This window comes from Oncorhynchus mykiss, chromosome 16, assembly GCF_013265735.2.
Source record: "Oncorhynchus mykiss isolate Arlee chromosome 16, USDA_OmykA_1.1, whole genome shotgun sequence".
Taxonomy (NCBI): Eukaryota; Metazoa; Chordata; class Actinopteri; order Salmoniformes; family Salmonidae; genus Oncorhynchus; species Oncorhynchus mykiss.
Window position 1 is genome coordinate 44,106,568 of NC_048580.1, and position 21,746 is coordinate 44,128,313.

At 42.7% G+C, this 21,746-nt stretch overlaps 1 protein-coding gene across 17 annotated transcripts in view; it reads left to right on the forward strand.

Moving 5' to 3' along the window:
* The window catches only part of LOC110491067 (basement membrane-specific heparan sulfate proteoglycan core protein), a 155,391-nt gene that overhangs the window by 100,602 nt on the left and 33,043 nt on the right, over positions 1-21,746 (forward strand). For 13 of the 17 annotated variants that reach the window (XM_036946987.1, XM_036946991.1, XM_036946995.1 and 10 more), the window contains 8 exons: positions 734-844; positions 1,055-1,155; positions 7,321-7,501; positions 11,049-11,108; positions 13,194-13,316; positions 13,966-14,166; positions 20,739-20,887; positions 21,131-21,208. In XM_036946987.1, coding sequence (XP_036802882.1) covers positions 734-844; positions 1,055-1,155; positions 7,321-7,501; positions 11,049-11,108; positions 13,194-13,316; positions 13,966-14,166; positions 20,739-20,887; positions 21,131-21,208 — 1,004 coding nt within the window. The remainder of the gene's footprint in view (positions 1-733; positions 845-1,054; positions 1,156-7,320; positions 7,502-11,048; positions 11,109-13,193; positions 13,317-13,965; positions 14,167-20,738; positions 20,888-21,130; positions 21,209-21,746) is intronic. The other 4 variants (XM_036946989.1, XM_036946996.1, XM_036946997.1 and 1 more) reach the window with 4 other exon arrangements.

A 21,746-nucleotide genomic window follows, 5' to 3' on the forward strand; every position in this document is an offset into this window, starting at 1 on the left:
CAGTAGGGACTGTCCAGAGAGGGAAGTGTCCATGGGGTGAAGCCCAGCGGTCAGTCTTCTGTGGGTTGCTACAGCCAGGTGGTTGGTCACCTTGCTATTCACTCCTGGAGTTGCAGAGAAAGACTGACGTACAGATGGTAGTGGGGGTCTGTTACCCCACCAGATAGGGCCTGTGATTGACTGACCCTGTCAGGTGACTGAGTTCCCTGGCAACTTGGTGTGAAATGGGGGCAGAGTGACCTAAGAACAATAGAAAGCCCATCCACCGAGTACCTCTACTCTTCTCCTTTCAAGTGACATTCCAGTCTCCTTTTCACCTCATTTAACACCTGATTTACTTAACAAAAGGCACATCTCAATAGGTGGTCCAGGCGAGTCATGACTTGGCACATGTGTGTGTGTGGGGGGGGCTGTCCTCTTTTGTTCTCTATTGCTCCTCAATTTTTTCTCAAGCAAGAGAGGAGGTGATGACATCACAGATTCCCAACAGAACAACATCTTGAAGTGTTCAGTTTTGTAAAAAATATATTTTTGCTCAAAACATATTTTTGTAGCCTGTAGTGTGTGTACTTTACTGTATTTATACTTTGGATAGCGCTTTTCAACAGTAAAAGATCCAAACATCGCTGGATGCCACTCATGGGAAACTGTAAGGGTTTTCTACGCTATTGAAGTACTAGTCCATTCCCCTTGGTAATTTAATCTCATTCCGTGTTCCTACCTATTCTCTCAGGAGAGGAGCTGCATATCCCCAGTGTTCAGCCCAGTGACACAGGCATGTATGTCTGTACCTGCAGAGACCAACGCAACACCAACAGGAGCCGCGCTGAGATTGTCGTCACAAGTACGCATTTCTAATTGTCCGTTAAAATAGCGCATTTGGAATACTTTTGTGATTTTTTTCCCCCCCACTGATCTTACCGATAGTTGTTGAATAGTTAAAAATGACTTGAACAAAATATGTTCGAAGTTGAGGCAGTAAAAACTTTTAAGAAATTGTAACTTGGGACATTTGAGTGTTTACTGAATGGTTTCTGTGCATGTCTTTCTCCAGCTGTCTCGTACAAACCCATTCAGGTGACCATCGAGGAGCCCAAAGCACGGAGTGTCACAGTTGGCGCAACAGTCAGCTTCATCTGCACAGCCAAGAGCCAGGTAAGACTAGCGACCGACATGGAGACATTAATGCAATCAATTCAGCTTATTTTAATATGTCTTTGATGGTTGGCATTGTGCTTAAATCATTTTCCACCACCTGGATTTTGTCCTATGTAGCAAAATTTGAAATTCTGTTTTTTACATTGGATAAAAGGAGAGACTCAAAGCTACAAAATTGTATATCATACACTGCAGTTGAGGAACAATGGGAAAGTTATTCTGCTTTGAAAGTTGATAAACATGTAACCCCTTTTGAGGAAATGGCCCTTTGAATTGTTTGGTACAACCAATGTTTTTCTACACCCATTCAGCATCATTCTCTTAAGCCTCAGCCCACTATATATCAAGTTTATTTGTCACATGCACAGGATACAGAAGGTGTAAACGGTACAGTGAAATGGTTATTTAAATATAAAAAAATATATATTGAATGATTATTAGATGATGCTTACCTGACGCACTTGTCTAAATTGATGGGTTGTGTGAAAGAAATGCTATAACCACCCCCCAGCCACATCTAGCTAAGTGGGTCACTATTGTCTAGACATGTACACATGTTCAATACAATAGATGGCCGTAATCACCCTCAGACAGACACATCTGGCTAATTTGATGGGTCATGCAATAATCCGTCCGAGGTGGAGTCTTTTGTTTAGACATGTAGTTAGCTAGCTAGTTTAACAATGAACTGGCATAATCCCAACTCATACTACTACCAATACAAAACATTGTCATGTAGTTTGAATCTGCAGGTACCTAAAGCTAACCAGCTAGGTTCAGTGTTAACTAGTTAACATTAGGCTATAACTAGCAATGCATTTCTGATTCTTATAATATTACTACACAGATCATGAACGTAACGTTAGCTAGCGAGCCAACAATCTAACGTTCGCTAGCTAGCGAACAGTATGCTTTAACTTGCAATGAAAACGACTTTCTGACTAAATTAGAACATCTGAAATGTAGCTAGACTCTTACCTGTATACATGGATGAACACAGCTCCATTTTGTTTGTAGCTACATCTTGTTTGGCGAATGTTGTGTCAAGTCACTCCGGTTCACACTGACTGTGGCGTGTGCAGAAAGTAGCCCATCACAACTTTTTCAACTGATCTGTCAATAGCACCTGCTAAATTCAGGGCATCAATGTTGTTACGTAAAGTAGCAAAACGTTTGTATGTCTAGATGGCTAACATTATATACATTTAAAACACGCAGTGTTAGAAGGGACTATCAACACATACTGTGCAGCTCATGTTATAGACAGAAACATGCTACATGGCAGACCAATCCAAACTCATCTTCCGGCATGTCCAGCTCATGCATTATCTCAGCCAATCATAGCTAGCAGGAAGGTATTTTTCTGTGGCTTAACCAACTAGGGTCGTAATTTAACAATTTTATTCATATTTACAGATGGAATACATGTTTGTTATTAAGGCACATGAAAGTTCATGTTCCAGGAGGCAATTCTTCCAAAAATACGTTTTGCCTCTCCTGTGAAGTAGTGATGTGCGAAATACCACCCAAATACCACCTAGCATCCTGAAACAGGTTATAATTGACAACACCTTTGTTTACCATATACCTTATTATTAAACTATTTTTTATTTTATTTCACCTTTATTTAACCAGGTAGGCCAGTTGAGAACAAGTTCTCATTTAAACTGCGACCTGGCCAAGATAAAGCAAAGCAGTGCGACAAAAACAACACAGAGTTACACATAAACAAACGTACAGTCAATAACACAACAGAAAAATCTATGTACAGTGTGTGCAAATGTAGAAGAGTGGGGAGGTAAGGTAATAAATAGGCCATAGAGGCTAAATAATTACAATTTTGCATTAACACTGGATGTGCAGATGATGTGCAAGTAGAGATACTGGGGTGCAAAGGAGCAAGAGAAATATATCTGCTGGAGCGCGTGCTACGGGTGGGTGTTGCTATGGTGACCAGTGAGCTGAGATAAGGCAGGGCTTTACCTAGCAAAGACTTATAGATGACCTAGAGCCAGTGGGTTTGGCAACTAATATGTTGTGAGGGCCAGCCAACGAGAGCATACAGGTCGCAGTGGTGGGTAGTATATGGGGCTTTGGTGACAAAATGGATGGCATTGGGATAGACTGCATCTAGTTTGCTGAGTAGAGTGTTGGAGGCTATTTTGTAAATGACATCGCCAAAGTCAAGGATCATAAGGATAGTCAGTTTTACAATGGTATGTTTGGCAGCATGAGTGAAGGAGGCTTTGCTGCGAAATAGGATGCCGATTCTAGATTTAATTTAGGATTGAAGATGCTTAATGTGAGTCTGGAAGGAGAGTGTACAGTCTAACCAGACACCTAGGTATTTGTAGTTGTCCACATATTCTAAGTCAGAACCGTCCAGAGTGGTGATGCTAGTCGGGCGGGCGGGTGGAGGCAGCAATTGGTTGAAGAGCATGCATTTAGTTTTACTAGCATTTAAAAGCAGTTGGAGGCCACAGAATGAGTGTTGTATGGCATTGAAGCTCGTTTGGAGGTTTGTTCACACAGTGTCCAAAGAAGGGCCAGATGTATGCAGAATGGTGTCGTCTGCGTAGAGGTGGATCAGAGAATCACCAGCAGCAAGAGCGACATCATTGATATATACATAGAAGAGAATCGGCATAGAAGAGAATTGAACTCTATCAGAGAAGTAGTTGGTGAACCAAGGCTATTGAGTCTGCCGATAAGAATGCGGTGATTGACAGAGTCGAAAGCCTTGGCCAGGTCGATGCTGACGGCTGCACAGTGCTGTCTTTTATCACTGGTGGTTATGATATCTTTTAGGACCTTGAGCGTGGCTGAGGTACACCCATGACCAGCTCGGAAACCAGATTGCAAAGTGGAGAAGGTACGGTGGGATTCGAAATGGTCGGTGATCTGTTTGTTAACTTGGCTTTCAAAGATTTTAGAAAGGCTGGGCAGGATGGATATAAGTCTATAACAGTTTGGGTCTAGAGTGTCTCCCCCTTTGAAGAGGGCTGTGACCGCGGCAGCTTTCTAATCTTTGGGGATCTCAGACGAAACGAAAGAAAGGTTGAACAGGCTAGTAATAGGGGTTGGGCAAGTTGCTTCAAGGGGGGCTGATCTGTTGGCCAGGGTAGGGGTAGCCAGGTGGAAAGCATGGCCTGCTGTAGAAAAATGCTTATTGAAATTATCAATTATCGTAGATTTCCCAGACGTGCTCAATGGGCTTGAGATCGGGACTCTTCGCTGGCCATGGCAGAACACTGACATTCCTGTCCTGCAGGAAATCACGCACAGAACGAGCACTATGGCTGGTGGCAATGTCATGCTGGAGGGTCATGTCAGGATGAGCCTGCAGGAAGGGTACCAAATGAGGGAGGAGGATGTCTTCCCTGTAACGCACAGCGGTGAGATTGCCTGCAATGACAACAAGCTCTGTCCGATGATGCTGTGACACACTGTCCCAGACCATGACCGACCCTCCACCTCCAAATCGATCCCGCTCCAGAGTACATGCCTCGGTGTAACACTTATTCCTTCGACGATAAACGCAAATCCGACCATCACCCCTGATGAGACAAAACCGCGACTCGTCAGTGAAGAGAACTTTTTGCCAGTCCTGTCTGGTCCAGCGACAGTGGGTTTGTGCCCATAGGCAACGTTGTTGCTGGTGATGTCTGGTGAGGACATCTCGAGGTGCATATTCATTAATTGTTTATGGTTAATTGAACAAGCATGGGAAACAGTGTTTAAACCCTTTACAATTAAGATCTGTGAAGTTATTTGGGTTTTTACAAATTATCTTTGAAAGACGGGGTCCTGAAAAAGGGACGTTTATTTATTTACTGAGTTAATATCCACAGTAAAACGAGTCCTATATCCACATAACCTGAAAGGCCGCTCAGCAAGGAAGAAGCCACTGCTCCAAAACTGTAATAAAAAAGGTCTTCCAATAGGTCTTCTAAATGGACAATGACCCCAAACATACTTCCAAAGTTGTGGCAAAATGGTTTAAGGACAACAAAGCCAAGGTATTGGAGTGGCCATCACAACGCCTTGACCTCAATACTATAGAACATGTGTGGGCAGAACTGAAAAAGCATGTGTGAGCAGGGAGGCCTACAAGCCTGACTCAGTTACACCAGCTCAAAATTCACCCAATTTATTGTGGGAAGCTTGTGGAAGGCTACCCGAAACGTTTGACCCAAGTTAAACAATTTAAAGGCAATGCTACCAAAAACTAATTGAGTGTATGTAAACTTCCCAAGAAAGCTAAGGTAACTGAGCTAAATGACAACCGCCCTGTAGCACTCACTTCCATCATCATGAAGTGCTTTGAGAGACTAATCAAGGACACCCTAGACCCACTCCAATTTGCTTACCACCCCAATAGGTCCACAGACGATGCAATTGCCATCACACTGCACACTGCACAATGCCCTATCCCATCTGGACAAGAGGAATACCTATGTAAGAATGCTGTTCATCGATTACAGCTCAGCATTTAACACCATAGTACCCTCCAAACTCGCCATTAAGCTCGAGACCCTGGGTCCCGACCCCGCCCTGTGCAACTGGGTCTGGACTTCCTGACGGGCCGCCCCCAGGTGATGAGGGTAGGTAACAACATCTCCATCCCGCTGATCCTCAACACTGGGTCCCCACAAGGGTGCGTTCTGAGCCCTCTCCTGTACTCCCTGTTCACCCACGACTGCGTGGCCATGCACGCCTCCAACTCAATCATTAAGTTTGCAGACGACACTACAGTGGTAGGCTTGATTACCAACAACGACGAGACGGCCTACAGGGAGGAGGTGAGGGCCCTCGGAGTGTGGTGTCAGGAAAATAACCTCACACTCAATGTCAACAAAACAAAGGAGATGATCGTGGACTTCAGGAAACAGCAGAGGGAGCACCCCCTATCTACATTGATGGGACAGTAGTGGAGAGGGTGGAAAGTTTTAAGTTCCTCCGCGTACACATCACGGACAAACTGAAATGGTCCACCCACACAGACAGCGTGGTGAAGAAGGCGTAGCAGCGCCCCTTCAACCTCAGGAGGCTGAAGAAATTTGGCTTGTCACCAAAAACACTCACAAACTTTTACAGATGCACAATCGAGAGCATCCTGTCAGGCTGTATCACCACCTGGTATGGCAACTGCTCCTCCCATAATTGTAAGGCTCTCCAGGTGCAAACTACCTGCCCTCCAGGGTACCTACACCACCCGATGTCACAGGAAGGCCAAAAATATCATCAAGGACAACAACCACCCGAGCCACTGTCTGTTCACCCCGCTATCATCCAGAAGGCGAGGTCAGTACAGGTGCATCAAAGCGGGGACCAAGAGACTGAAAAACAGCTTCTATCTCAAGGCCATCAGACTGTTAAACAGCCATCACTAACTTGAGTGGCTGCTGCTAATATACTGACTCAACTCCAGCCACTTTAATAATAGAAACATTGATGTAATCAATTTATCACTAGCCAATTTATATAATGCTTACATACCCTACATTACTCATCTCATATGTATATACTGTACTCTATACCATCTACTGCATCTTGCCTCTGCCGTTCGGATCATGTATTTTTATGTACATATTCATTCCTGTACACTTGTATAAGGTAGTTGTATAAGGTAGCTGTTGTGAAATTGTTAGGTTAGATTACTTGTTAGATATTACTGCATGGTCGGAACTAGAAGCACAAGCATTTCCTTACACTCGTATGAATTATCTGCTAACCATGTGTATGTGACAAATACATTTGATTTGATTTGATGAAAGAAATAAAAGATGAAATAAATCATTCTCTCTACTATTTTTCTGACATTTCACATTCTTAAAATAAAGTGGTGATCCTAACTGACCAAAGACAGGGAATTCTTACTAGGATTAAATGTCAGGAATTGTAAAAAAAAAAAAAATTAAAACGGAGTTTAAATGTATTTGACAACGGTGTTTGTACACTTCCGACTTCAACTGTATATACGAAGAAAACAATATATACACGGGACAGGATGGGACAAGCCAAAACACACGTCCGACTGCTACGCCATCTTGGTCAGACACATTAAGCACAATTGTCTCCCTCTTACTGGCCACCCTGTTGCATTTCTTTCTCTCTTATTTGTGTTAACTTCACATCTTGTACCCATCTGTCCCCTCCCAGTCTCCAGCCTACACCCTGGTGTGGACTCGGCGGGGTAACGGCAAGCTGCCCAACAGAGCCATGGACTTCAACGGCATCCTGACCATCCAGAACGTCCAGCCTGAGGACGCTGGCATCTACGTGTGTACAGGCTCCAACATGTTTGCCATGGACGAGGGTACAGCCGTCCTCTACGTGCCAGGTTCGTGATCCCAGGCAGGCTCCATCGTGCTGTTAGCCATCAGCCTCTATACCACCACCCTACAAGCTCTATTTCTTTGAGTTCCTCCCCTTAGCCCTCCTTGAATGGTGCATGACCCGCCTTCCTTTTGCTCTGCCTCCGTCTCCCTTATATCATGCACTGTGTTGAATGTGTTTGTCTGTCTGCAGCTTCTGGCAAACAGCATAACCCCTGTCACTCCCGCTCCCTGCCCCCCACTTCCTAAACTTCATAACCTCTCACTTTAAACCCTTCCAATCTCTCTCTATGCTACCTGTCTCTGTCTTTCTAATAATGGCCCGACCTTCGTACTGTGTGTACAATCTTTACTAGTATTAGGTTCTAAACTCACGGACAATTAGTAAAGCTTAAACTAAGTTGAATCAATCAAAGGGTCAGACAGCTGGAACAGAGAAAAAACATGTTCCCACCAGCACAAGTATATATACCCCAATTTGGGTTAAGTCTCCTCATTCCCTATAAACATTACATTTGTATTGTTAGTCATAAAGTGAAGTGATGTGGGTAATAAACTGTTCCTTCTCCCTGAATTTGACCTGACCTGACCTCACAGCTCTCCACCCTTATCAGTGACCTCGACCACATACGTTCCTCCTACAGATAACTATTAACTTCTGGTGTAGAAACCAGACTGTGGCCATTTCTCCTTTCCCTAGGGTACCTGATGATTAACAATATTTCAAGTTTTAGAAGTCAGAACCCATGACTGGTCCATGAGCAATATACCGCTTGTGGATATACTAATGATTTAATAATCAAAAGGTCCATCAGTTTAAGATACAATATGTGTGTGGTTTGTCTAAGACATCATAGCACACAGTAGACCTCAATGCTACCAAAGTCCAAAGATATTGCCCACTCAAGAGGTTCAAGTAGTTTTAGTTACTATGAACTGTGGTCTTACCACCCCCAATGGATATACCAAAGAAGGTTGTCTTGCCCAGTGGCATATATTTGATTCATTTTCAAGTTGCTTCTTGGTTTAATACTCAGTGAGGACTTATCAATCCTTTGGTCTCTGTTGCCATCGGTGACAGTCCTTTGGTCTCTGTTGCCATCGGTGACATCTTCTTTCTGATCTTTAGCTGTTGCTGTCTTCACTGTGGGTTCGGTGGTGGTGGTGATGTTTTGGTAACTTTTTAGCCACTTGTACTCTAGTTTGTGCCACTTCAATTTTCTTACTAGCAGGGTGTTGGTTATTCGGTGTCTTTCCTGAGCTCTGCAACCCTGGCTGGGAAGGTGGTGGTTTCTCCTTGAGCTGTAGTGGTTGAGGAGGTATATGGATGACAAGATGGGTGCTTAGTGACTCTGACTGGGACTGACATTCAAAGAGGACTTCAGTCAATCACCCCGGGGACATACAGTACTGTATAGAAGCCCCATCACGATCCCAATCTCCATCCTCCCTCGAGTGTGACGTGATGATCATACATGGAAAGAACAAACACAAACTGTATAAAAATCTGATCCTTTGTTACTTTCCTGATTGTTTTGATGAATGTTAATGTTGAAAATGGTGCTATCAACCTTGCAGCAGGTAAAGAACCTGTGGTTGAACTTTAGGTTCGTAGTATATCTATCTATCTATCGCTGCTTTCACTATCTGTTCTATGGATCTGATTATTAAGAGGGTCCAAGGCATTGCATTGTCAATAGTAAGTAAGGCTTCTTGTTTTGCATCATACTATCCAGTATGTATAAATCTGGCGTCAAGAAAATGTGTTCAAGATTTGACTTTTGAAAGGTTATTGAGGCTAGTTTGATTTCAATGCTGTAACAAGTCAACTTACTTGCTTGCGTATGTCACACTTTGTTGCGTTTAATTTGTGTTGAGTTTTAACATTTTATTCAACATTTATAAATCAGGGGCACAGTAAAAAAAAAAAAAATTAGAATTGATTTTTTATATCAATATGTTATCCAAGCATAGCATTTTTTTACTATTACAATCAAATTTGAGAAATGTTAGAGAAATGTTACATAAACAGCAAGATACATAGATAGGGACAGATGATTGGTTAGTACTTGATTTTACGCTGTATTCATGCGTTTACTTGCATGATAAAAACACAGTTTACATTTCTTTTGACAACAGATAAAAAGTTTGTACAAATGTTTTGTCAGTGCATTCATTTTTTTATGTTTCAAATGTGTCTTGTCAAAAACATAAATGAATAAAATATATATATTTACACAGTATCTTACTATGAGACAAATAGATTGATTCGGTGGCTGAAATATGCCAATTCAAATCTCGCTGGTGTGCCGATAGACAGAATCTGCCAGGATAACCAAAGGTGCCGTTTCAAACATATTTTGCTGTACAGTATACTATGTACTGATTTAAATTGATTTGTAATACCTAACGGATACTGACGCAATATACAAATACCACAATGTGTTAAAAAAAATAATAATCTTAACTGTGAAAATGTTTGTGAAAAATATCAAGTTGATTTAAAGTAATGATCATAGACTTGAAGATATGACACTGAGTCATGCAGAGTGAGACTTCAATGGATCAGAAGATATTACCACCCTCAGTGTACAAGGCTCCAGATATGACTTCTTGACTACTAACATGCATGTTTCGTAAATGTGTCTCTCTACTATCTGTATTCTTGTTGTCTTGTGTTCTGCCATACCTTATTGTTGTGTTCTTGTCCCATGTGTTTGTGAAGTATACCTGTAACTAGTTGATTTTGAATCTCTCTGAGTAGACATTATTCACTGTTACACCAGCAAATGACCATAGTTCATAGCAGCAATGTTTTATATAGCATAGGGGAAGACACATTTCGGTTGAATGCATTCAGTTGTGCAACTGATAGGTAGCCCCCTTCCCCCATTCCTGTATGTAATATGAATGCAACAACACAATCTCCAAGGTGATATGGTTTATATCCTACCCAACATTCACAGAACCTCAGAAATCTCTCAGAAAGCATACAATTACTCACCTAAATTCATTGAAAGGTAAGTGTGTGTGTTGATTGTGAATACATACAACTACAGCTATCTCTGATCATCATGAAAAAGCTACCTTACTCCTTGGTCTGTATGTGTCGTACTGGCTGAATCAGATTAGTTTTTGCATGTGTCTAAATGGACAATCCTCGAAAATGCAAATTTTTCTTTGAAGAAAGGGGCTAGTGTCCTCAATACGTAGTTGTTGTTCCTCATTCAGTTCTCAATCTGAATTGGAGAACCTGTTTGAATACTTAAAATGCATGATGGGGATTTGGTGCCTATTGCATTCAAGTTCTGGTATGTTCCTTGCCTATCATTCTACTGTTGTATTGTTTTGTCTTGTGCTTTTTGGAAAATCACTGGCACAAGAAATACCAGGCTGTACTTGGATGGACCACAGTATTCTGGGGAATAATTGGGCCACAGGCTCAGTGGGAGGAGCATTGGATGATGATCCCAATGCCAGTGTTCCACCGTTGACCTGGAGACTCACCTGTCAGTTTGCCTGTCCCTTCCTCCTCCCTCCCCCCATTTCCAGAGGCCTCACAGACTCAGATGTTTTACACGACCTATGAAATGTTGGAAGGACATGGAAAGCGTAAGTGGGCATGGCATGGCCACACCTCTCCACCTCCACCCCACCTCACCCCTGGAGGGCTTCTCACTCTCTCGGTCACGCATGCATTCATCTACCGCCGTCGTCAGCATGAAAATGGTGGTCTGGTAATGCCCATGTACAATCAACCACAGGGATTACATACAGTTTGCACTTCACATAAGGTTATACGGTTACATGGATATACGGTTAACTGGACTATCATAGGGAGGCATGCATCTTCAAAGGTCTTAATTGAAATGCCGAAATGCAAGTCGAAGCTGGCTCTGTATTTCGCCTCCTCAAACGTATAGCCTTTGAACAGACAATATTCCTGATAACAAAAATCTTTACATATATATCATTATTTTTGATAACATATGTTGGTATTACTCTTGACATCATATACTTTAGTTATTACAGTACATAGTAGGTTGTACATTAGCATTACTAGGCCATGTCTGGCTCCTATGGTATGGGTTCATAGGTGCAGGTGCATGGTCATTTATGTTGGAAGCTCCTCTCAAAGGTTGAGTCCACAAAAGGTTGAGTCCACCCACAAAGTTCCTCATACACTTAATCTCAGGTCCCCTCAAGTTTTCCATTTGCACAGTAATTCACACTCGCATTTTTAACACAATTGCGTGAATGCACATTTTAGTACATTCATCCGACTGAGATCAGATCTGTATCTTTACCTTATAGGATTCAAGTATCTGAACTATTTAGAGGGAACGTTACATACTCAATAAGATTCTAGAATGTTCTTATTTCCCCATTCTATGTAGATGCACTTAAGCTTGTTGTCTTCCAATCAACACTCAACACAGAGGAGACCCCACCCACACTCACCCTATCTGCAGTCTGCTTGCCAGTCCCACACAGGGACACACACTGGTCTGGAATAGCTTTCATAATGTGCTTCAAACATCATGCTGTGCCTAGTACACCGCATCATATCCACCATCATGGCTGTTAGCTCACTGGAGGGTGGAGAATTCCTCTCATCTTCATTGTTCACCTCATCTCCCTCTGGCAGCTAACTACAGACAGCCTCCTTCAACTGTCACAGTGAATGTTTCAATGAGATAGAATACTCATGGCCTGATGTCACCTCACCACCCATTTACAGAAGTGATATTGTAAGGAAACTGCAGGTTTGGAAAAGCTTTTAGGAATCTGTAGAATAGACTAGAGAACTTTGCAAAGTTCACACGCAGGTCACTCAACTGTATAAGTCTTCATCAAAGTCAAGCCCTAATATTCAATCATCACACTGTAACATTATTATATATCATTGTATACTTTGTTCCCCCAGTATTTCCATGTCTCATTGTTGAGGTTCACCACAGTCAGTGCCCATCCTCTTAGAAAAACAAAGATGATGAAATATTGGCCTTTTTAGTGTCTGTTTCTGTCAGATCAGTAAGTCCCAGACCCAGACCAGGGCTTATCTCAGAGCTTAAATAGCCTGATGGTCCTCCCTGGCTGCTGAAAGGGGGATTTCTTTTGCTCTGACGCCCTGGGATCAGATGGGATTGAATGTGACTGGGGCTCAGTGTCCAGTCAAGCTGGCACAGAGAGCTGTGCCCAGAGAACTGTGTGCCCTGCCAAGGCCAGCCTGCCACCTCTCATCTGCATCGGCTGCACAGAGGCTGTGGCTGCCAAGGGGCACGGGCGTAGACCACGTACTTAGGCTTTGTCCTGCCACCCTCTCTCTGCCTTCCATCATAAGCATTTGCTTTGCACACAGACACAGTCTTGGCCTGAGTGAGTCAGGACCCAGCCTCAATGAAATTCGCTACAGCCAAAAAAGCACTCTGACTAAAGTCACTTCAAGTTCCAGTCTGGTAGCCATGAATATATTCTTTATTGCTACCATTTATTATACAAATGGAGGAGGTAAGTGTTTGTTGATCGAGTGTGACATCATTTCCAATCTCATGCAGTAGCTGTAAAGTGTTGACTGTAAACAAAGCTCCTTCCTACAGAAAAGCCCCTTCCTGCCCTTTTTTGAACACTAATGTCCCGTATTTTGCGGGCAATGTATTTCTGAGTCATTCTGTACTGTTCTCTGTCTTATTGTAGCTCGCGAGGGGGCCCAGCCAGTGGCTACTGTCACTCCCTCTGTCCTGACCATCCAGCAAGGAGGCCATGCTGAGTTCCACTGTACTGTGACTGGCAACCCTACCCCTGCCATCGAATGGATAGGTAAGGAAGGCCTGGCTATAGCCAGTGGAAAATGTATAGCATTAACTAAGCCAGCACAAACTGTATTGTCTTGTTCTTTATCAATGGAGTTTATGCTGGCTTAGTCTTGAAGTTTTGGAAGTATACACTGAGGGTATGAAACATTAAGAACACCTGCTAGTGGTATAGACTGACCAGGCGAAATCTATGATCCCTTATCGATGTCGCGTGTTAAATCCACATCAATCAGAGTAGAATAGATGAAGGGAAGGAGACAGTTTCAAGGAAGATTTTTAAACCTTGAGAGAATTGAGACATGGATTGTGTGTGTGTGCCATTCAGAGGATGGATGGGCAAGACAAAATATTTAAGTGCCTTTGTACGAGGTATGGTAGTAGCACCTTGTTCAAAGGCACTGGCCCAGGCGCAAGAACTGCAACGCTGCTGGGTTTTTTCACTCAACAGTTTCCCATGTGTATCAATAATGGTCCAACACCCAAAACACATCCGACCTACTTGACACAACTGTGGGAGGGTGGGAGTGGGAGGGGGGGGGGGGGGGGGGCAGCAGCAGCAGCATCTCAATATTAGGAAGGTGTTCTTAATGTTTATTCACACTGTATAATTTCATTACTTTCAAAAGGGAAACATGAAATCTATGTGTTTTTAGGTCCCGGTAATAGGATGAGCCCCAATGCTGTGGTCCGTGGAGGGGTCCTGACCATCCTTGCTGTGGAGAGGGAGAATGGGGGGGAGTACATCTGCAAGGCCCTCAACACCCACGGAGAACACACATCACGGGCTGTCCTCCACGTCAGTGGTTCCCAAACTGTGGGTCGGGACCCACTTGTGGGTCACAGCAGGGGTCCAGGTGGGTCGCGGGATGCCAAAATATAAAATATAAAACGCAACATGCAACAATTTCAAAGATTTTACTGAGTTAGAGTTTAAATAAGGAAATCAGTCAGTTGAAATAAATACAGTAGGCACTAAACTATGGATTTCATGACTGGGAATATAGATTTGTTTTTGTTTTTAAGTAGGGACGTGGATCAGAAAACCAGTCAGTATCTGGTCTGACCACCATTTGCCTCATGCAGTGCGAAACATCTCCTTCACATAGAGTTGATCAGGCTGTTGATTGTTGCCTGTTGAATGTTGTCCCACTCGTCTTAAATGGCTGTGCAAAGTTGCTGGATAATGGCGGGAACTGGAACGCGCTGTCGTACACGCATGCCATACACGCTGTCTACCATCTGAAGTAGGTTACGCCAGTGACAATCGAAGGTGAGCATTTGCCCACTGAAGTAGGTTACAATGCTCAACTGCAGTCAGGTCAAGATGTGGTGAGGACTGTGGTGGCATATTTCTGCTTTACTAAATGAGGAGAGAGTTACAAACTTCACACACCAGTCAGAGTTATACTTAAACTACATATTTTTTAATAATAAGCTTTGCAATAGCCTTTTTGACTTTCAATGATGCGCTATCTCTAATGAACCATTGAAAAGTACCAACAAAAAGTACAAAGATCTTTTATAGCCAAGATACACCCCTCTCCACTTACACTGACGAACCACAGATCTTAGGAACAGTTCACAAAGGTTAAGATTTGTATGGAAGGTATCTATAAAACACAGCAGACAGTTACTGCTGTGTCAACAGTTTTCATTGTAAAGACCAGTGTCTGGCCCTCTCTACTCCAAACTAGAACCCGTCTCACCTTGGTACGGTAGAGCACAAAAACATTACCTCATGTTATCTGGAATGCTCTTTAGGCTTTATTACCCAAAGACATCGTAATTCTCCTCTGTCAGTGCTATCTCATAGAGGCCCATCCTCAGTAGAACACACACACACAATACTTTATTCTGTCAAATAAAACAACCATTATAATGCAGTATAAGCATTATAACATCATCTTGCAATTTTCCACATCAGGACAACGAGCATGAGTTTCCCTGAGACAATATCTGACGTTTGTGCAAAAAATTTGTTCCCACATATGCTGTGCAAACCCACAGTTTCATCAGCTGTCCGAGTGGCTTGTCTCAGACCATCCCGCAGGTGAAGTTGCCGGATGTGGAGGTCCTGGGCTGGGGTGATTAGACATGATCTGCGGTTGTGAGGCTGGTTTGAAGTACTGCCAAATGTTTTTAAAAAATGTTGCAGGCTGCCTATGGTAGAGAAATTAACATTAAATTCTCTGGCAACAGCTCTGGTTGACATTCCTGCAGTCAACATGCCAATTTCACGCTCCCTCAAAACTTCAGACATCTGTGGCATTGTGTTGTGTGACTAAACTGCACATTTTAGAGTGGCCTTTTATTGTCCCCAGCACAAGCTGCACCTGTCTAATGATCATGCTGTTTAATCAGCTTCTTGTTATGCCACACCTGTCAGGTGAATGGATTATCTTGTAAAGGAGTAATGCTCACTAACGGATGTAAACAAAATAGTAAAGAAATTTAGAAAAATATGTTTTTGTGCGTATGAAACATATCTGGGATCTTTTATTTCAGCTCATGAAACATGGGACCAACACTTTACATGTTGCATTTATATTTTTGTTCAGTATATATAAAAATATATATACTTTTTTGTGATGGAAAACACTTACAGTTTAAACTTAAACTTTAAAAGACCAAGTCCATATTATGGCAAGAACAGCTCATATAAGCAAAGAGAAACGACAGTCCATCATTACTTTAAGACATGATGGGCATTCAATCTGGAAAATGTCAAGAACTTTGAAAGTTTCTTCAAGTGCAGTCGCAAAAACCATCAAGGGCTATGATGAAACTGGCTCTCATGAGGACCACCCCATGAAAGGAAGACCCAGAGTTACCTCTGCTGCAGAGGATATGTTCATTAGAGTTACCAGCCTAAGAAATTGCAGCCAAAATAAATGCTTCACAGAGTTCATGTAACAGACACATGCCAACATCAACTGTTCAGAGGAGACTGCGTGAATCAGGCCTTCATGGTCGAATTGCTGCAAAGAAACCACTACTAGAGGACAAGAAGATAAGAAGATAAGAAGAAACACGAGCAATAGACATTAGATTGGTGGAAATCTGTCCTTTGGTCTGGAGTCCAATTTGAGATGTATGGTTCCAGCCGCCGTGTTTTTGTGAGACGCATAGTAGGGGAACGGATGATCTCCACGTGTGTGGTTCCCACCGTGAAGCATGGAGGAGGAGCTGTGATGGTGTAGTGGTGATTTAGTTAGAATTCATGGCACACTTATCCAGCATGGCTACCACAGCATTCTGCAGCGATACGTCATCCCATCTGGTTTGCGCTTAGTGGGACTATAATTTGTTTTTTAACAGGATAATGATCCAACAAACCTCCAGGCTGTGTAAGGGCTATTTGACCAAGGAGGAGAGTGATGGAGTGCTGCATCAAATGCCCTGGCCTCCACAATTGCCCAACCTTAAATCAAATCAAATTGTATTTGTCACATGCGCCGAATACTATAGTGAAATGCTTACTTACAAGCTCTTAACCACAATGCAGTTTTAAGAAAATAAAAAAATATATATATATATATACACACTACCCTTCAAAAGTTTTGGGTCACTTAGAAATGTCCTTGTTTTTTTTTAAAAGAAAAGCACATTTTTTTGTCCATAAAAATAACATCAAATTGATCAGAAATACAGTGTAGACATTGTTAATGTTGTAAATGACTATTGTAGCTGGAAACGACTGATTTTTAATGGAATATCTACGTAGGTGTACAAAGGCCCATTATCAGCAACCATCACTCCTGTGTTCCAATGGCACGTTGTGTTAGCTAATCCAAGTTTATCATTTTAAAAGGTTAAATGATCATTAGAAAACCCTTTTGCAATTATGTTAGCACAGCTGTAAACTGTTGTGCTGATTAAAGAAGCAATTAAAACTGTTCTTCTTTAGACTAGTTGAGTATCTGGAGCATCAGCATTTGTGGGTTCGATTACAGGCTCAAAATGGCCAGAAACAAAGACCTTTCTTCTGCAACTCGTCAGTATATTCTTGCTCTGAGAAATGAAGGCTATTCCATGCGAGAAATTGTCAAGAAACTGAAGATCTCTTACAACGCTGTGTACTACTCCCTTCACAGAACAGTGCAAACTGGCTCCAACCAGAATAGAAAGAGGAGTGGGAGGACCCGGTGCACAACTGAGCAAGAAGACAAGTACATTAGAGTGTCTAGTTTGAGAAACAGATGCCTCACAAGTCCTCAACTGGCAGCTTCATTAAATAATCTTGACCTGACTGCAAATCACCAGTCTCAACGTCAGCAGTGAAGAGGTGACTCCGGGATGCTGGCCTTCTAGGCAGAGTTGCAAAGAAAAAGCCATATCTCAGACTGGCCAATAAAAAGAAAATTTAAAGATGGTCAAAATAACACAGACACTGGACAGAGGAAGATTGGAAAATAGTGTTACGGACAGACGAATCTAAGTTTGAGGTGTTCGAATCGCAAAGAAAAAATTTGTAAGACGCTGAAAAAATGAAAAGATGCTGAAGGAGTGCTTGACGCCATCTGTCAAGCATGGTGGAGGCAATGTGATGGTCTAGGGTGCTTTGGTGGTGGTAAAGTGGGAGATTTGTACATAGTAAAAGGGATCTTGAAGAAGGAAGGCTATCACTCCAGTTTGCAAAGCCATGCCATACACTGTGGACGGCGCGTAATTGGAGCCTATTTCCTCATACACCAGGACAAAGACCCAAAGCACAGCTCCAAACTATGCAAGAACTATTTAGGGAAGAAGCAGTCAGCTGGTATTCTGTCTATAATGGAGTGGCCAGCACAGTCACCAGATCCCAACCCTACTGAGCTGTTGTGGGAGCAGCTTGACCGTTTGATACTTATGTGCCCATCATACCAATCGAACTTGTATGAGGTACTTCAGGAAGCATGGGGTGAAATCTCTTCAGATTACCTCAACAAATTGACAACCTGAATGCCAAAGGTCTGCAAGTCTGTAATTGCTGCAAATGGAGGATTCTTTGACGAAATAAAAATTTGAAGGACACAATTATTATTTATTTTATTATTATTTCAATTAAAAATCTTTAATTATAACCATGTCAATGTCTTGACTATATTTCCTATTCATTTTGCAATTCATTTCATGAATGTTTTCATGGAAAACAAGGACATTTCTAAGTGGCGCCAAACTTTTGAATGGTAGTGTATATAGAAAAACACAAAAATAAAATATAAACAAAATCTATAAAAACTGTAAAAAAATCTATATTTAAAAAAAGAGATGATAAATAGATCAAAATAATAATAAATATTTAAATGCAGCATTAAAATAACAATAGCGAGGCTATATACAGGGGGTACCGGTACAGAGTCAATGTGCAGGGGGCACCGTCTGGAACTAGACTTGGCGCTCCGGTACCGCTTGCCGTGCGGTAACAGAGAACAGTCTATGACTAGGGTGGCTGGAGTCTTTGACCATTTTTAGTGCCTGCCTCTTACACAGCCTGATATAGAGGTAGCTTGGCCCCAGTGATGTATTGGGCCGTACGCACTACCCTCTATTGCGGTTGGAGGCCGAACAGTTGCCATACCAGGCAGTGATGCAACTAGTCAGGATGCTCTTGATGGTGCGGCTGTAGAACCTTTTGAGGATCTGAGGACCTATGACAAATTCTTTCCGTCTCCTGAGGGGGGAATAGGTTTTGTCGTGCCCTCTTCAAGACTGTCTTGGTATGCTTGGACCATGTTTGTTTGTTGGTGATGTGGACACCAAGCTCTCAACCTGCTCCACTACAGCCCTGTTGATGAGAATGGGGGCATGTTTGGTCCTCTTTTTCCTGTTAATTAATCATCTCCTTTGTCTTGATCACGTTGAGGGAGAGGTTGTCCTTGCACCACACGGCCAGGTCTCTGACCTCCTCCGTATAGGCTGTCTCGTCGTTGTTGGGGATCAGGCCTACCACTGTTGTGTCATTGGCAAACGTAATGATGGTGTTGGAGTCGTGCCTGGCCATGTAGTCATGCTTCTACACCTGCATCGCTTGCTGTTTGGGGTTTTAGGCTGGGTTTCTGTACAGCACTTTGCGACATCAGCTGATGTAAGAAGGGCTTTATAAATCTGTTAGACTGATTACATTTGATTGACTGAAAAGGGACTGAGGGGACTGAGCAGGCACCCCTGAGAGTCACTGGTGCTTCCTGCTCTCTTGGTAAATAGTGTGGTCTACAGCTTATCGTTATTGTACCTCAGGAGAGCAAAACCTTGAGACTTCCTTAGATTTCGTGCAACAGCCGTTGTTTACAAAAATACATAGACCGCCACCCCTTGTCTTACCAGAGGCCGCGGTTCAATCCTCCCGAAAAAGCGTAAAACCCGCCCTCTGTATGTTTATTAATGTTGTCGTTCAGCCACGACTCGGTGAAACATAAGATATTACAGTTTTGAATGTCCCGTTGGTAGGATCTACGTGATCTTAGTTTGTCTATTTCATTATCGATTGATTGTACGTTGGCTAATAGGACCGATGGTAAAGGTTACTACATGACTCCAGATGCGCTATTTCATAGTTTCGATGTCTTCTCTATTATTCTACAATGTAGAAAATAGTAAAAAAAAATAAAGAAAAACCCTTGAATGAGTCGGTGTCCAAACTTTTGGCAGGTACTGTGTATATTTTTTAATAACAGCCGACAATCTTTCAGAATTTACAGTCACCAAAATAAAAGCTCGACAATCAGGCCCCCCATTGAATTTGTTATGTTTGAGCATAACAACGCAGCATTAGTAATGCCAGAATGTGTAGAATTGCAGGAAATTAAGCTTAAAACTGAACGATTCTCTCCTAGCTCCATGGCAAAATGTATAGAACTGCAGGAAATTGGCTTTAAAATTGCAAAATGTTCTTTCAGCTCCATGGCAAAATGTGTAGATTTGCAGGAAATGATCTTTAAAATTGCACAATTGTCTCTCCGCTGCCAAGATGAGCGCCTCAAATGTTCTTGCCCAGGGCCCAGACAGAATTCAGCCCGTTTCTGCGCCATATCTCACCATCTAAGCCCCATTTTGATCCCCCCAAAAAACCCTGCACAACTCATTTCCTAATTATACAGTCAGTTCTTAAAATTGGTCACTAAAGACCATACTCAAATCTATATTCAGTTGAATGTTTTGAAGAAGAGATGATGAATCTACTTTTTGACTTTTTCTTTGTGTGTATGTTTTTTCACTTATGGTGGGTCGCGACTCAAAACACACCTCAATTGGGTCAGGAAGCCAAAAGGTTTGGGAACCCCTGCCCTACGTACACAGTGGGTCTCAACATCAACAGCAGGCCAATGTCACAGGTTCATAGGGTGGTATTGTGACTTGAGAATACTCTGCATCCGGCCCATATATCTACCAGTCTTGTTGGGTACTCATTTGGTCATCTCCTGTTTCCTTCCTGTGTGCTTGAAAGCTTCAGGTGCCAGCCTGCCCCACGTGCAGGTGAGCCCCCAGAGGGTGGACATCTATGAGGGTGAGACTCTGAGGCTGTACTGCAGGGCTGGAGGCAGGCCCAGCCCCGGACTCACCTGGAAGAAACAGAAAGGACAACTCCCCCCGCAGGTAAACACAGGTCCTTTCTATCTGATACTTTCTGCCTGGGACTCAGGATGTGGTTGGGATATATCCTGATCTGAAGAGTAACTATTATGTATTGTATATAATATATGGTGCTGGTATCTCACCGTGGGTTGTATGGTGAAAAAGTGAATTCTGGTGTATTTTGACATACCGTTGTTTTTTCCTTCTTGTGTTTCCTTCTCCCCCTTTTTTATTCCCCCCCTTTTTCCTTGACGTTTTGCTCAGGCCATTCCTTCTCACGGTTTCCAACAGTTTAAAAGCAACAGTCTCGATGTGTTACAGAGACGTATTGAGGAGCTGCAGGTCTGTCCATCTGTCCTCTGTCTCGATGTCTGTCTGTCCCATCTCTTACTTCCCACCTGTTGTTCTCTACTGACCTCTACTGACCCTTCAACACACTCTACTAAAAGCATGATCAAACGTTCCTTTGATTCATCATCACACACGGTAACCACCATTCATTCACCACAAGCAAATAGCTTTTTACAAAGCCTCCATGATGCGTATGGCATGGTTTAGTTGTTGTTTTTGTCTTATAAGTGTCACATCCATCCATCGTCCTCCATTTTCAAATTTGTCCACATGATCATATCATCCCTGACATTTGTTTGTCCTAAAAAAAATATTGATCCCCTCCATTCTGTTTACATTATTATTAGTATTCCTCTATGTACACACCCAGGCCCCAGGGCATAGCTAGGTATTTGGGACATTGCTTCCTCGTGCCAGGTCCTGCCCCCCCCCACCAAGGGGCTTTGGGTTATTCCCTCCGTACCTCGTGTCTTCTCTGCCACCCGAGGCCCTGGGCTTTGTTCTGCCTCATGGAGCTTCAGCGTTGTGT